At 37.9% G+C, this 17882-nt stretch overlaps 1 protein-coding gene across 1 annotated transcript in view; it reads right to left on the reverse strand.

Annotated features, from left to right (window-relative positions):
• Window positions 1-17882, reverse strand: part of TRPM7 (transient receptor potential cation channel subfamily M member 7) — a 118487-nt gene that overhangs the window by 29644 nt on the left and 70961 nt on the right. Inside the window, exons 17-23 of the mRNA XM_060174658.1 lie at window positions 16187-16415; window positions 14911-15066; window positions 14693-14836; window positions 12369-12497; window positions 9981-10259; window positions 4238-4412; window positions 2201-2327 (exon numbers count right to left, since the gene is read on the reverse strand). Of these exons, the coding sequence (XP_060030641.1) occupies window positions 2201-2327; window positions 4238-4412; window positions 9981-10259; window positions 12369-12497; window positions 14693-14836; window positions 14911-15066; window positions 16187-16415 (1239 nt within the window). The remainder of the gene's footprint in view (window positions 1-2200; window positions 2328-4237; window positions 4413-9980; window positions 10260-12368; window positions 12498-14692; window positions 14837-14910; window positions 15067-16186; window positions 16416-17882) is intronic.

The following is a 17882-nucleotide window of genomic DNA, read 5'->3' on the forward strand; positions in this document are numbered from 1 at the left end:
TAGTGGAACAGTGCTGTGGTATTCTTTTCTCTATCTCTTTCTCTCTATGCATAAAAAAAATTATAAAGAGAAAATTGGATTGGGAAGGCCACTCATTAGTATCACACTAGCACAAGATTTCGTTCATCCAGAGAAGCATTAAATAGCAAAAGGTTCAATCTTAGAAGCAAGGAACAGAATACATATACAATTAGAACAAATTTAGCAATCATTAAAACATGCAATCTCAAAAGATTATACTACTGAAAAATGTTAAAATTGGAGGGTTGGGGCACAGAATTTTAGTGGATGTTATAATTTGTTAATTGACAAATTACTAATAAAAAATTTTAATAGGGGGAGTCGGGAGATAGCGCAGGGGGTTAAGCGCATGTGGCGCAAAGTGCAAGGACAGGCATAAAGACCCCGGTTCGAGTCTCTGGCTCCCCACCTGCAAGGGCATCGCTTCACTAGTGGTAAAGCAGGTCTCCAGGTGTCTATCTTTCTCTCCCCCTCTTCTCTCAATTTCTCTCTGTCCTATCCAACAATGACAACAGCAATAACAGCAACAATAAACAAGGGCAACAAAAGGGGAAAAATGGCCTACAGGAGCAGTGGATTCATAGTGCAGGCACCAAGCCCCAGCAATAACCCTGGAGGCAAAAAAATAAATAAATAAAATAATCTAAATTAATTAATTAACAAGAGAAAAAACAGAACATCACTCTTGTAATGTGATGCTAAAGATCAAACTTGAGATCTCATGCTCATAGAGACTCTCCTGCTGTGCCACTCCCCAGGCAGCCAAAATCTTAATCATAATGTGATTTTAAGGAATAAAAAAATGTGAAGAAAGGAATAAAAAATTGGGGAATATTGGGAGTTAGGTTGTAGTACAGGTTAAGCACATGTGGCATGAAGCGCAAGGACGGGCATAAGGATCCTGGTTTGAGCCCCGGCTTCCCACCTGCAGGTGAGTCGTTTCACAGGTGGTGAAGCAGGTCTGCAGGTGTCTTTCTCTCCCCGTCTTCCCCTCCTCTCCTATTTCTCTCTGTCCTAACAATGACAATAATAACTACAACAACAATAAAAAAAGAGAAAATACATAAAATAAAAAAATTAAAAGAAGCAGCGTGCTGGAAAAAAATTGGGGAATATGATATATTTCCTTGAAAAATTATGGATTATATTGTGGAATGCTAAATAGCTATTCAAAGTAAAACTGAGAGTTATTTACTAATATGAGATGGTGCTCATGTTTTCCTTAAAAACACCATACATCCAGCCTTTAGGTTCATGATTAGTCAGCAATTTGTTTGGCTTTATATGTTAATTCTTTTTTTCAGCCACCAGGTTCCAGATGCTACCATGATGCCAACCGGACTTCCCTGGGTGGACGACCACACCAATGTGTCCTGGAGCCCTGCTTCCCCAAAGACCCACCCTACTAGGGAAAGAGAGGCAGGCTGGGAGTATGGATTGACCTGTCAATGCCCATGTTCAGCAGGGAAGGAATTACAGAAGCCAGACCTTCCACCTTCTGCACCCCATAATGACCCTGGGTCCATATTCCCAGAGAGATAAAGAATAGGAAAGCTATCAGGGGAGGGGATGGGATACGAAGTTCTGGTGGTGGGAACTGTGTGGAGTTGTATCCCTCTTATCCTGTGTTTTTTGTTGGTGTTTCCTTTTTATAAATAACAATTAAAAAAAAAAAAAAAGACATCATACATAAGTCAACAGCAGTTTTTTAAAAAGAAAAAGTGATTTCTACACATAGAAATAATAGACACACACTAAAATATAGAATATGACTGACAAGACTATTTGCCTTTCAGTTTTTAAAAAAAAATATTTTACTTATTTATTAATGAGAAAGATAGGAGGAGAGAGAAAGAACCAGACATCACTCCGGCACATGTGCTGTTGGGGATTGAACTCAGGACCTCATGCTTGAGAGTCCAAAACCTTATTACTGCGCCACCTCCCGGACCACGCCTTTCAGTCTTCTATATTGAATGCAAATTACTTAGTCTAGTAAGGTTGTTAAACTTCAAAGATAATTTCAGAATCTTCTTTCAATACTTTAAGTCTCAATAAAACATTTAGATATAAAATTCTATGCATTGTAAAATAAAATAGAAAAAAACGCTGTGTCCCCTTCAAATCAGAAGTACACATTAAACTGCCTGATTAGCATGCTATTAATTAAAACTCTTACTTGAAAAATGCAATAAGTAGATTGACCATAATGATATACTGTACAAAGAGGTAGACTGCTTGAAGAAATGGTGTCAACCATGTCCCAGGACCACACATGCCAGTAAGAGAGGTATCATTTGCACACACTTTAAAAAAAAAAAGAGAGAGAGAGAAAGATGATTATTTCTGTTTGCTTAAAAGAAATCTTGGTTAGTTTTATATACATCAGTTTCACAGATTCTAGTAAAAAGCTTCTAGGGAAATAGCAAAAACTCCAATGATATGAGCATTAACTGTTTTACCATGCCACTCAAGATAAAAAAAAAAATTCATGGGAGTCGGGTGGTAGCGCAGAGGGTTAGACACACATGGTGCAAAGCACAAGGGTCGGCATAAGGATCCCAGTTCAAGCCCCCGGCTCCCCACCTGCAGGGGAGTTGCTTCACAGGAGGTGAAACAGGTCTATAGGTGTCTATCTTTCTCTCCCTGTGTCTGTCTTCCTCTCCTCTCTCCATTTCTCTTTGTCCTATCTAACAACGACAACATCAATAACAACAACAGTAACTACAACAATGAAAAACAATAATGGCAACAAAGGGGAAAATAAATATTTTTTAAAATATATGAAAAGCAAATATGGCTAACTTATAGCAAGATTAACAAGTCTATATTACTGTGTCAAAAAAGAGAATTGAAGGCTTGATTACAGTCCCTCTCAAACATGTATAATTTGAATTCTGTGCTTTTCATGATCTCCATACCTTCAATGTTTGTGAAGTCAGAACACACATAAATAAAAGCAAAGCAGAAAAAAGCTTTTAGTACTTACTGCAGTTACAAGGACTAAGTAAAATCAATTTACATAGGAGTAAACAAGCATTAGGATAATCATGAACTTCTGGCAAGTTTTCTGTTTCTAATACAATTACAACTTGGTGTTTAGTAATCATTTAAAAATACAATAATTAAAATATCTATCATTTCTTTCATATAAATAGCTTTTTAGGCAAGCAGATTCATAATCTTATTATTCTTTTTTTATTTTATTTATTCCCTTGTTGTTTTATTGTTGTAGTTATTATTATTGTTGTTGTCATTGTTGGATAGGACAGAGAGAGATGGAGAGAGGAGGGGAAGACAGAGAGGGGGAGAGAAAGAGAGACACCTGCAGACTAGCTTCACCGCCTGTGAAGCGACTCCCCTGCAGGTGGGGAGCCAGGGCTCGAACCAGGATCCTTACAACAATCCTTGCACTTTGCGCCACCTGCGCTTAACCCGCTGTGCTACAGCCTGACACCCAATCTTATTATTCTTAAAGGAAAAACTTCAAAAAATGATTTATTTATTCATCAAGCAGGGATGGGGAGGGTGGGGCAGAGAGAACCAGAGCATCCCTCTGGTATATGTGATGCTATGGTGTACCTGGTTGACTGCACACATTACAGTGTGCAAGGACCCAAGTTCAAGCCCCTGGTTCCCACATGAAGGGGGACAAGCTTTATGATTGGTCAAACAGTGCTGCAGGTGTTTCTGTCTTTATCTCCCCCCCCTCAATTTCTTCCTGTCTCTATCCAAAATTAATAAATAAAAATATATAAAAAATTGAACACTGGACACCTCATGCTTGAGAGTCCTGTGATTTACTGTGCCTGGGTACTTGCACACTGTGATGTGTCCACTCAACCAGTGTTCCACTGCCCTGCCCAGCACCCTTACTGACAGTCCTACAATCATAATGGAAATCTATGTGAATGTGACATTGATTTCAGAGTCATAGGGTGAAAAGCAACAGGTATTTTTTGCGATGAATTAAACAAGAACCTAAAAGATCACTCTACCTCTGAATTTATTGCATGGACTCATAAATGTCCTTATTTTGAATAAGTTTAGATCAGGTTTCCATCTGTAGTTCAAAGAATTTTAAATCCTTTTATTTCAAATTAATTTTTGTTATGATTTTTCCTGGGATTAGCTAATGTACTGTGGGGATATTTAGAATGGTAATGTTTGAGCAGAAACCATAAAATAACCAACCAACAAATTCATAAATCCTTACCATCAATTTCATATGCATAAACTTCACCAAAAATCATCCAGTATGGCTGAAAAACTATGTCTTTAGCAAGAGACCAAGATGGTGCTTCATGTGGATAAAGTATTGCCTTTCTGGGCACACCAAAACTAAGTAATACAAGAGCCATAATCACTACAATGTAGAACATATTGGCCACCTGTTAAAAAATGAACATTGTTAAAACATATAGAAACCAACACATGGTGACAATATCTTCACTTTAACGTTTCTAATACTTCTTTCTACAAAACTGGAATCTTTGGATTTCTTTTCATTCCTAATACTAGGATTAGGAAAACCTCATCACTACACAAACGTTAACATCAAGGAGATGATGTAAAAACTGGTAATGAAGCTAAGCAAATCGTGAGTTGTCTCTTATATAACCAGATATATCAAATCGGAAGACTTAGCAAATAATATTCCTAAGCACTGTTCCTAAAACTGTTCTTCATCTAACCTACATGTGCTAATCTTTGTCCACCTAAAAAGATGAGAGGTGGGGCTGAGTTGTTGCACACCTGGTTGAGTGCACATGTTACAACGTCTCGACCCTCCAACCCCCATCCCACCTGCAGGGGGAAAGCTTGTGAAGCAGAGCTGCAGGTGTCTTTCTCCCTCTCTACCTCCCCCTTCCCTGTCAATTTCTGGCTGTCTCTATCCAAGAAATAAATAAAGATAAAAAAAAAAAAAAAAGATGAGAGACATACAACTCATTAATACTGAATATTGCCATGGGGGAACTTGTATTGGACATTGGAAACTTCCAAAGTGTCAAACAAAATGACTACATTTATGACCAGTATAGTAACGATATAAATCTTTCTGCAAATTAGGAAGCTTGTAATTCTTTCAACAAAAATGAAGAGGAATTTAATTGAGGCATAACCTAAAAGTCACTGACAAATAATTTGTTCAATCACAGTACAATTAAAAAAAAAAAGAAGAGGAGAAATGCTATAATCTATTTTAGGCCTACAGGTTCTCCAGAGATTAAGACCACATTTGTACCTCTGCACTTGACTGTGAACTTTAATAATAAATAAATGAATTTATTATTTAATGAATAAATCATCCTAACAAAATGCATCAGACATTTCATTTTTAATATATACCAAGAGTCGAAATAGAAGGCATTAACATGAAATGTAAAAGGAAATTAAGTCCAGATCTGATTAATAATTATCTGAGCAATTATTATATATAATCTAGACTTGGTCCTCCACCTATAAAATTATTAGATTTTATAATATATTTCTCTAAGAGATTGAGCTCTGTAATTTGTAAAGAGTGAATTCTAATTCTTTTCTTTTTCTTTTTTTAAATTTGGGTGAAGAATATCTGATCCATGGGCCATAAACAGTCCATATTTGGTCTGGCTGTGACAAGGGAACTGCAGACAGGACATAAAACCAAACAAATCTAGGGGCTTTTTTTTCATGGTAATATTAAGGGCTAATCTGTAAGTTGATAATTCTGTATGGTGTGAATGATGTAATAAATATCCAAATGGCCCTTTGTAGAAAAAACGTTCTCTGTCCCTGGTTTAAGAAGAGTGTTTAAAGTAAAGAAAGTCAGGCTCAGGCAATAGTGCAGCAGGTTAAGCACACATGGCACAAAGCGCAAGGACTGACCCAAGTATCCTGGTTCGAGCCCCCAGCCCCCACTGAGTTGCAGGTCTCAGGATTTTATGTCTTTTCTCATCAAAGTCTAGTTGCCAGTATTCCTCACATATGAACTAAATTTAATAGAAATTACTTGAATATATAAGCACATGGAGTGAGTGGATAAATATTAGTGTTTATCATACAATTTTCACCCAAACTCTACTATAAAGATATAACTGAGGAAGATTATTTCTACCTTAGTGTCTTATATCTTCAAATTTTCAAAGCAATGTTCCCTCATTAGAAATTCCTTGCTCAGGAAAAACACTCATTTCACAAACTTAAAAAAAAAACAAAAACTTGTGGCATCTTTTTCTTTTAAAACTTTTAAAATTTATTATTGGATAGAGACAGAGAGAAATTGAGGGGAAGAAGAGACAGAGATGGAGAGACACCTGCAGCCCTGCTTCACCACTCGTGAAGCTTTCTCCCTGCAGGTGGGGACCAGGGGCTTGAACCCAGGTCCTTGCGCACTATAGTGTGTGCGCTTAACCAGGTGCACCACCGCCTGTCCCCTTCACAAACTTTTTAAATGCCGTATTTTCCATAACAGGATTAACACTAGCTCTACAGTCTTCATATAATAATTTACTGTATCTTCTTGTTCTTTTTTTTTGTATAACCATTATGCTATATCCCCAGCCCAATTTATTGTATCTTTTTTGTAGCTATCTATTCACAGGCTTGTCTTATATACTGAACTGTGAATTCCATAAGTAACCAGACCAAGTCTTATTTATCTTTGTAGTCTCAGCTTAGCATAATGCATTGCACATAACAAATAAAATGTTAATTTGCCCTGGTAATTCACTACTATAAAATTCATCCCTTTTATTCATTAAAAATTTACTTTGGGGCCAGGTGGTGGCGCACCTGGTTGACCGCACATGTTACAATGCGCAAGTACCCAATGCAGGTTCAAGCCCCCGGTCTCCACCTGCTGGGGGAAAGCTTTGCAAGTGGTGAAGCAGGGCTGCAGGCGTCTGTCTCTCTCACCCCCTTTCCTCTTGATTTCTGACTGTCTCTATGCAAAAATAAAGATAATAAAAAATTTACTTTACTGAAAGACTACTTAGTCTTATAGCATCTACTTTAAGCAGATCATTAGAACATTAACAATTATGAACACTTAAAAGGGGACGGAAAGGTAGGATGGTACCATAAGAAAGTTTAAAATGATTGGCTGAAATATGAAAAATGGTAGTTCTAGAGAAAAACTCAGATAAAGAGAAGAATAAAGTACATATTCAAGTTATCTGTAACTGGGTAGAATTGGCAAGAGTGCGAAGAGCAAGTAAGAGACAAGAATCCGATGGAAATCCATATACCTCTTTTTCCACTTGGCTTATGTATTTCCCTTATCTATGATTTACTATGGCTGTTCATGTCTCATATATATTAGATATTTTACATTTGTAAACTAACCATATGACACTAAGCCACTAAATCATCTTATACACAATGTACAGTGACACTTTTTAATTGCTACAGAACTAAGGTAAACCAAAAGTCCCTAACTCCCTTACTTTTATTGGTAAGATAACCACTTTATAGAAAAAAAATTGATTAATAACAGATACTTCTTAGTTGTGATAAATAGTAAACTAGTTAATTCTTAACTTGGTGGACAGACGTTTTATGAATGGTAAGTATGTGGTATATAAAGCAAATACAGGGACTAGGGTACAGTCTGCCCCAGTGAAGTATGCGCACACTATCGTCTCAGGTTGCCTCCTCACATTTTAAAACCTACCACTTTATTAAATGTACAAGCAAGAACTGGGCACATGTTAGGAAAAGATGAGATGTTTTCGCTATAAATTGGTAACAGCCTGACTCAGTGAAAACAGGAGGAAAGAGATGCTTAAGTAGACAAAAACCATTATCATGTTTGGTTAGTTAGTATTGCCTTACAAAGTACCTTGGTAGGACAAGATTAGCAATGGTGGCTTGGGGATGAGCATAAGAAAGACTTGTAAAGCTTTTATGGACAGCCTTCTGTGCATTAAGAATCCCCCTAAGAATGAAGCCGGGCGGTGGCACACCTGGTTAAGTACACGTTACCATGCACAAGGACCCGGGTTCAAGCTTCCACCTGTAGGGAGGAAGCTTCACAAGTGGCAAAGCAGAACTGTAGGTGTGTCTCTCTCTCCTCCATCCCCTTTCTTTCTTATCTTCCTCTCTGTCCTATTAAATTAAATAAATAAAGTTTAGGAAAAAAGAGAATCACCTAAAAAATAACCTGACAAGATGTATTTATCAACAATTAGCGAAATCTCCCCAAAATGATTAGAAAAGACAAGGGAATGTCAATTTCTTCTTTATATAGAACAATAACAACAAAAATATTTTTTTTTGTGGGGAAGGTGACTCTTGAATGGTTTCTTATAGGCAATATCCCACTACTTGATGATTTTATACAGTAGTGCAAATAGAAACATCAAACACCACCAGTGAACAAGAATGGGCCGCAGAGATAGCTCACTAGGTAGGGCATGACTTACCACCTGTATAGCCCAGGTTCGGACCTAAGCAACATATGGGAGGTGCAATGACACCAGGGAATATCTCCAGTACAGTGGAGTCTCTCCCTGTTTCTCTCTCTGAATGAAAAAACAGCCCTGAATAGTAAAGCTGCATGTATTTTGAGGGTCACCCTCCACAAAATAAATGAATAAATATTAAAAAGAAAAAAGAAGAATACTTTTATGATCAGTTTTTCTCTGGATAATGGCTTTATCAACTGGTGATTACTAACAAAGGAGAACCTACTATGTGATGGGCACTGTTAATTACTGAAGAGATTAAAGATAGCGGAGATGAAAATCAAATAAGGTTTCTACCATGAAGTCTATAGTTTATAGGGAAAAATACATAAAACCCATTATGAATGTAGTCTTAGTGGGCAGGGAGTTGGCTCACCCCAGTAGAGAGTACACTTTACAAACCATGCATGAAGTCCCTGGCCACCATATGGGAGCACGTGCATGAGGAAGCTTCAATGAGTAGCTCAGCAGTGCTGTAGTATCTCTCCTCTGTCTCTCCCTGTCTCTCACCTTCCGGCTTGAAAAAAGAGAGAGAGTACACTAGCAGCAGGAGAAATTGTGAAGGTGTGGAGCCCTAAAGGTAAGCCCAGTGGCAAAAAAAAAAAAAAAAAAGTTTAAATACAGCTAGGCCAGAGTTGGATACTTTAAAAGAAGGGGGGAAAAAAGTGTCCCAAAAAAATTCTACAGCAAATAGATTTAATCTGGCTGGAGAGATTAAAAAGTTTCACTGAAATAAACTACACTGAGGCTGAGTTTTGAGCATAAAGCCAATGTTCAAATAAAAAAATTGAGGGAAAGAGTTGACACTGACAGTTATCAATTTAAGAAGGAAAAAATAAAGGAGGGTTTAAATAATTAGAGCACAGATAAGAAGTCAAAAATCAAAAAAAGACAGAAAGCAAGGAGGATGTTACAATGGAAGAAGTTTGATAATGGATATACAGAAGCTCTTATAATTTCTTACAGCTGCAAATAAGATTACTAAAAAATTTAAAGGTCAATAAAAATAATAAAAGGAAAGCAACACAACTGTGGTTGGCTTATGGGTTTCATTAAACACGCCAATTTCAGTGACTAAGGGAAATAACACTCAGATTTGCATTTTGAAATAATTGCTCTAGCTATAATGTACACTGCAGACAGACCAGAGTAATTGTGGGTGAAAGACTACCAGCCAATGCCATGTGCAGATAATAATGGACTGGTTTAGACAGCAATAAAAATGAAAAGAAATTCACAGGGTGGAGTTTAATTTTGCATTCTGATTAAATATTCCTCACAAGCAGAATTTTTAAATCAAAGCACTTTAAGTTAAAATGTATCGTATCTCATCAAGTATTTTCTTCAGATCCTAATATCTTGGGGTGGCTGATTTGAACTATATGACATTATCTAAAAAAATACAAAGTAGCATTAAGTCAATTAACATAATGTTAATAGCATGTTCTTAAGATTTTAAGAAAAAAAAATATATATCAATAAGCCCATGAGTGTAGACAGCTCTCAACTTACCATTTTTCCAATCATCATTACATAAGGTCCTGCCTGTTGATTTACAGCTAGAAAATCTAGCAAACGCACATACCAAAATATTATGTTAAGACAGTAAATTAATCTTCCAGCCACAAAAACATGATTATCATATGCATTCTCAAAGTTCCATTTTGCTCCAAATCTTAGTCCAAATCCAACGAAGAAAGAAATTATGGCAATTGTATCACTGATATTGAAGTAATCACTAAACCATACTTTAATCTTCTGGCTTATCTTCCCAGCTTCAGACATAAAAATCTAAAAGTAAAAAAAAAACAAAACAAAAAAGCCCTATGTTTAATCAATTTCTTATTACTAAAAACACACTAGCATTCAATTATTATATCATAGTACAAATTTCAAAGTATTTTTTTATTATCTCATGAAGACAGATAATGATCTGTTTGATCAACAAAAGAATTCAGGTAAAAAAAAAAGAGGTTATTTCTTATCTTTGTTATCTCTGAAGACTACACCTATCATGGAGAGATAATAATCTGAATATATGACAAGTCTGTATGTCATCACTCCCCTCAATAGTGTTTTAAGGAAAGGAAGGAAGGAAGGAAGGGAGGTAGGTAGGTGAGTGGTGCAGTGGAAAAAGCATTGGACTCTCAAGCATGAGGTCCTGAGTTCAATCCCCGGCAGCACATGTACCAGAGTGATGTCTAGTTCTTTCTTTCTTACTCAATATATAAATAAAATCTTTTAAAAAGGGAGGGAAGGAAAGAAAGCTCCCACTCGGTTGAATGTACATATTACAGTGCACAAGGACCCAGGTTAAAGCCCTGATCCTCACCTTCAAGGGGTAAGCTTTACAAGCATGAAGGTGTCTCTTGTATTACTACCCTCCCAATTTCTCTGTCTCTTCCCAGGAAATGAATAATTAATAAAATCTTAACTAAAAATGAAATAAAGAAAAAATGTATTCAAGGATGCTGGTAAAATGACAGATTCCATAAATAAAAGCTGAATGTAAACTGTGTAATTACTATATGAAGTGGAAGTACAGAACTTCCTATTTATTTTTGCAATTTCGTTTATTCTCTAAATGTACAGCAGAGAAATGAAACAATTCAGAAGTATTTAAGCATGTTATGAAACAATAAGTAGTTGTCAGTACATTTTAAAAGCTAAACTGAGTCAGGCCTGGTTAGTACTTGGGTGGAATAAAGTACAAGAAATGACTTAATTTTTTTTTGCCTCCAGGGTTATTGCTGGGGCGTGGTGCCTGAACCATGAATCCACTGCTCCTGAAGGCTATTTTTTTTCCTTTTGTTGCCCTCGTTGTTTTATTGTTGTTGTTGTTCTTGTTTTTATTGCTGCCGTTGTTGTTGGATAGGACAGAGAGAAATGGAGAGAGGAGGGGAAGACAGAGAAGGGGAGAGAAAGACACCTGCATACCTGCTTCAGAACCGCCTGAGAAGCAACTCCCCTGCAGGTGGGGAGCCAGGGGCTTGAACTGGGATCCTTATGCCGGTCCTTGTGCTTCGTGCCATCTGCACTTAAGCTGCTGCGCTACCGCCTGACTCCCAAGAAATGACTTAAAATTTTTAATTTCAAAATGCAGATACTATGGGCTATGGCAAATCTGACTGAGACAAATCATTATCCATGTGATTATGGCAGTCAAAATTAACACATTGGTTCCAATCTTGCTGTGATTTTTTTTTTAACTTACTCATTCAATGATTTTAAAACAGAAAAAATATATTCCACATTTCTATAAAATAACCTACCAAGGAAGCCTGGCCAGTGGCGCAGCAGTTAAGTGCACATGGCACGAAACAGAAGGACCAGCATCAGGATCCCAGTTTGAGCCCCCAGCTCCCCACCTGCAAGGGGAGTCGCTTCACAGGTGGTGAAGCAAGTCTGCAGGTGTCTATTTTTCTATCCGCCTCTCTGTCTTCCCCATCTCTCTCCATTTCTCTGTCCTATCCAACAACGACAGCAATAACTACAACGATGATAAACAAGGGCAACAAAAGGGAAAAAAATCACTTACCAAATGTATGAACTATACATACCCAAAGAGAAACATTTTTTATGAATACAGTAAACTATAGCTAGAAAAAAACCAAACACATAAAGAGAGAGGCAGACTGGGGGTATGGACCGACCAGTCAACGCCCATGTTCAGCGGGGAAGCAATTACAGAAGCCAGACCTTCTACCTTCTGCAACCCTCAACGACCCTGGGTCCATGCTCCCAGAGGGATAGAGAATGGGAAAGCTACCATGGGAGGGGGTGGGTTATGGGGATTGGGTGTTGGGAATTGTGTGGAGTTGTACCCCTCCTACCTTATGCTTTTGTTCACTAATCCTTTCTTAAATAAAAAATTAAAAAAAAAAAAAACCAAACACATACCTCACGGACCTTTTCAATAGCATATGTAAAAATATAAGCGATAACGATCCATTCTTGAACTGAAGGTAGCTGTTCCATTTGTACAAGAACCACAAATGTATAAAGCATCAGAAATCCTAAGTAAGCCAACTGAAAAGAAAAAATACAATATAAATAAAATTTATTACAAAATAAAGTTGACTATGACACAATTTTAAACAAAGACAAAATGACACTAAATGAGTCCCTGGGGACTATCATCAACATCCATCTGTGTGTTTTCTTTTTTTTCCCCCAGAGCACTGCTCGACTCTGGCTGACGGTGGTGCAGGGGACTTTAGAGGCTCAGGCATGAGTCCCTGCATAACCATTATGCTATCAACCCCTGTCCTATCAGTGTGTTTTCTACGTGGTTTTTCTTTAGTGTATTTATCAATCAAAATATAAGTAGTCTCCAAGTATAAATATGATGTTCTGGAACTTTGTTCTTTTAGAACCTCACAAGAGCAAATGTTAATGGGCACAGGCTGAGTGAGAAAGCAATGGCTTTTCCTCTCAAATACTCATCTAAGCAAAATGCTACTTTTATTTTTAAAATATTTTTATTATTGTCTTTATTTATTGGATAGAGACAACCAGAAATTGAGACGGTAGGGGGAAATAGGGAGAGAGACAGACACCTGCAGCCCTGCTTCACCACTCATAAAGCCTTCCCCCTGTAAGTGGGGACCAGGAGCTTGAACCCAGGTCCTTGTGCAGTGTAATGTGTGTGCTCAATCAGGTGCATCACCAGCAGCCCCAATGCCATTTTTATAGTTAAGCAAAATTTTTTAATTTGCTTCCAGGGTTACCGCTGGGGCTTGGTGCCTGCACCATGAACCCACTACTCCAGGAGGCTGTATTTCCCTTTTTTTTTTTTTTTTTTCCCTCCAGGGTTATTGCTGGGCTCGGTGCCTGCACCATGAATCCACCACTCCTGGAGGCCATTTTTTTCCCCTTTTGTTGTCCTTGTTGTTGTAGCCTCATTGTGGTTATTATTATTACCACTGTTGATGTTGTTCATTGTTGGATAGGACAGAGAGAAATGGAGAGAGATGGGGAAGACACAGAGGGGGAGAGAAAGATAGACACACGCAGACCTGCTCCACTGTCTGTGAAGCGACTCCCCTGCAGGTGGGGAGCCGGGGGCTCGAACTAGGATCCTTACGCCAGTCCTTGCACTTTGCGCCATGTGTGCTTAACCCACTGCACCACCGCCCGACCCCCTTTCCCTCTTTTGTTGCCCTTGCTGTGTATCGCTGCTGTTATCATTGTTAGTAGTACTGTTGTTATTGCTGGGTAGCACAGAGAGAAATCAAGAGAGGACGGGAAGACAGAGGGGGAGAGAAAGATAGACACCTGCAGACCTGCTTCACCGCCTGTGAAGTGACCTCCCTACAGATGGGGAGCCAGGAGCTTGAACCAGGATCGCTGCGCCGGTCCTCACGCTTCACGCCATGTGCGCTTAACCTGCTGTGCCACAGCCTGGTGACCATTAAGCTATTTTTTTAAATCCTCAAAATGGTAAGTATGAAAACCACCAAAATTTTTTAAAACGTAGTTTTCTGGGAAGAGACACAAAAGCTCATTTACTCAGGGTGGGGAATTAATCATTCTAACACCAGTTACACATCTGAGAGGCACCGTCTCATGCCAGTACTGAGCAGTGCTGATTCTCCTCTTCGCTCTCCCCTAGAGCACTGCTTAGCTCTGGCTTATGGTGGTGCAGGGAATTAACTTGGACTGTGGAGCCATAGGCATGAAAGTCTCTTTGTGTAACTATTATGTTTTTATTTATTTATTAATTGTTGGATAGAGATATTGCAGAGATAAACTGAGAGGGGAGTGGGAGACAGAGGGAAAGAGAGAGAGACGTGTAGCCCTGCTTCACCACTTAGGATGTTTTCTCCCTGTAGGTGGTGACCAGGGACTCTGAACCCAGGTTCTTGTGCACTGCTATGTGTGTGCTCAACTAGGTGTGCAGGTACACAGTTACCACATACACATCTAACAAACTTCTAGTTCTAATTACAATCAAAATTTGAGTCAAAGAGACAGCACAGTTGCTTTATACCAAGGCAGATTTCCATCTTGAGACCTGGAGTCTTAAGTTGAGTAGGTGCTTTTTTTGTATTCTCTCCTACCCACCTACTCCCCTCAAAAAAATAGACTAAGACCCAAACTCACTACTTTTAAATGGCAAATGGATTTTCAGTAACCTACCTTATATCAAAATATGCATTCAGAACCAAAGATTCCCCAAGTTTTAAAAAAGAAAACCCATTCACACAACTAAAAGAACATACCGTGTTAAACCAAAATTTTACAATTGGAGCGTGATAAAAGGCATAAAACTTTCGTGTGATTGGAAGTTTTTTTGATTTTATTTGTATCTCCATTTCATTCTTTCCTTCATTACTGTCCAGTATTCTTACTTCTTTAAACACTTCCTAAAAGAAAAATGACATTAACTGTACATTTATTCACAACAACTTTTTATTTGTTTAAAAAGTTTATATCTTACCATGGGAAGATCTTCTGTTATGTTTTGAAAGTTGTTTTCACTGTCTTCCATTGTCATTTGATGGGCATCTTGAGATTGTGGGATATGGGACATTTCAGCCTTAGTTTTATACTCCAGCATTAATATGGCAGGTGGAACTAAAATGCTTAATATAACCTAAAAAATGTTTAGAAATATGTGTTTATAATTTAAAATTAATGTTCTTCAGGAATAAAATCAAAACAATATAAAGAACTAATCTGATTACTGGATAGACACTTTGTCCCTGGTAGCAGGGGGGGAAACTAAATGTATAGAAGTGATTTAATTATTATAAACCAACTTTTTATTTTTTGCCTCCAGGATTATCGCTTGTGCCTGCACTACAAATCCATTGCTCCTGGAGGCTATTTTTTCCCCTTTTGTTGCCCTTGTTGTTATTATTATTGTTGTCACTGCTGTCGTCGTTAGATAGGACAGAGAGAAATCAAGAGAGGAGGGGAAGACAGAGAGGGGGAGAGAAAGACACCTGCAGACCTGCTTCACCCCGTGAAGCGACTCCCCTGCAGGTGGGGAGCTGGGAGCTCAAACCAGGATCCTCACGCTGGTCCCTGAGCTTTGCGCCACGTGCACTTAACCCACTGTGCTACCGCCTGACTCCCAGCTTTCCTATTCTCTATCCCTCTGGGAGCATGGACCCAGGGTCATTATGGGATGCAGAAGGTGGGAGGTCTGGCTTCCCTGCCGAACATGGATGTTGGCAGGTTGATCCATACTCCCAGCCTATTTCTCTCGTTCCCTGGTGGGGTGGGGTTCTGGGGAAGCAGATTTGCCCCATTTTCTATATCAGTACCTTATTTGACACAGGGTGATGAACCAAAGTATAGATATTATTTTATGATAAAGCAGCAAGTACCAGTCAATAATTTACTCAAATTCTTAAACTTAATGACAAACATGTTCAATATGCCTCAGAGTACTTAAGTCACAAATCAATACATAAGTGAATTTATATTTTAGAATTTGGGTTTCATTCTTTCATACTATAGCAACTTTTCCCTTGGTTATTTAGCAATACTTCCATTTGCTGCCCTCAAACTTATGGCTCTCTCAGGGGGCAACAATCATTATAACTAAACCTGAAGAGGATCGTGAGTAAAGAAGGGGGGAGGAGACCATAAAGCTAATGTTAATACTACTATTCCATATAAATCAAGGCATTTTACTTTACATTCTGATTAATTTCCTCTATTCTTTCTATCCATACAGTTTGTATGAAATTCTTTATAAGGTATACCTTGTACCAGGAATTTTTCCTCATATTCAGCCTTCCCATCCACATATCAGATAATAACATCTGTGTGCAGGTGTGGGCTACAAAAGGTCTAAGTCTTGAGGAAACTGCTAACTTAAGGCAGGTGGAATTACTCCAGTTTTTCAGCTCATAAGTGAGCAATTTCATAGCCATGGTTTCATCTTGTCTGAAGGATTGTTCTAGTAATTCAACCGCCAGTTGTCCAAAATCACTATAAAAGTCAAGACATATTCAGATTAATAAATTAGACTTTTAAATCATTATTTAAAATTTTTTAAAAATTATTTTATTTATTTTCCCTTTTGTTGCCTTTGTTGTCTTTTTATTGCTGTTGTAGTTATTATTGTTGTTGTTACTGATGTGGTTGTTGCTAGACAGGACAGAGAGAAATGGAGAGAGGAGGGGAAGACAGAGAAGGAGAGAGAAAGATAAACATCTGCAGACCTGCTTCACTGCCTGTGAAACAACTCCCCTGCAGGTGGGGAGCTGGGGGCTCGAACCAGGATCCTTACACCAGTCCTTGAGCTTTGTGCCACCTGCACTTAACCCTCTGTACTACTGCTCGACTCCCAATCATTATGTTTTTATTCATCCTTAAATGTATTTTTTCTATTCTCTAATGTTTCTGCACAATGAGTTTTAATGTGTTTTTCGTAACTGTGAAGCATCAGAATAACACTGGCTCTGATTTCAGTTATTTATTACTATGTAGAAATCATAAAATATAAAAATGTCACATTAAGAGAAAGACTAAAAAGATAACTCCAAAGCACTTTCCCCTTGTCCTGGTTTAAAAAATAGATGCAAATATGAGTAGGCCTAACCTAATTATGAATCTGGACCTTTAATCCTCAATAAATGATTACATGACTTTTGCGTACATTAAGTTATTTTCAGTATCATTTTCTTCCAAGCAGACCATTAGGTGGTAGAAATTTATATTCTCTTATACATTTATTATTGGATAGAGACAGAGAAATTGAGAGGGGACAAGGAGGTAGAGAGGAGTTTCCATTCTCTCATAAAACTTCTTACAAACCAAAATTTCTGCTTTATATTCTGATACATAAACTGTAAATTTCTTGTGTACTGTTTTACTGTATAAACCACTCCATCTGAGCTCAAATGATTTCTTTACAACTTCAAATAGAAAGTTCCCTAATGTAAATGCTACTGTAAGAAATTACTAGACCAATTTCTAGTATTTCATTTATTTGGTAAACAGAAATTGAGAGGAAGGAGAGAGAGGAAAAGACAAAGAGAGACATCTGCAGTTTTGCTTAACCACTTATGAAACTTTCCCCTTGCAGGTGGATACTAGGGGCTTGAACTAGATTCTTGGGCACTGTAACATGCACTCAACCAGATGCACCACCACGTGACCCTTGACTTCCAGTATTTCTTCTTTCTTATTGAAATGGTTATTCTTGCATAGCAAACTGTAACAATACGCACTTTTTTTTTTGCATGAACATGTAACAATATTACTCCTAATTTTTTTCTTTTCATTCATTCATTCTTTTTTTTAAATTTTTTATCTCTAGTACCTTTTAATGATTCTTTTAAGTGTTTCACAGCTGGCAAAATACCTGGGTAGTGTGCTGCTTTGCCATGTACATAACTGAAGTTCAAACCCCACCACCACCACCACCACTACCATCACAACACAAGGAAGCTC

Source organism: Erinaceus europaeus, chromosome 16 (genome assembly GCF_950295315.1).
Source record: "Erinaceus europaeus chromosome 16, mEriEur2.1, whole genome shotgun sequence".
Taxonomy (NCBI): Eukaryota; Metazoa; Chordata; class Mammalia; order Eulipotyphla; family Erinaceidae; genus Erinaceus; species Erinaceus europaeus.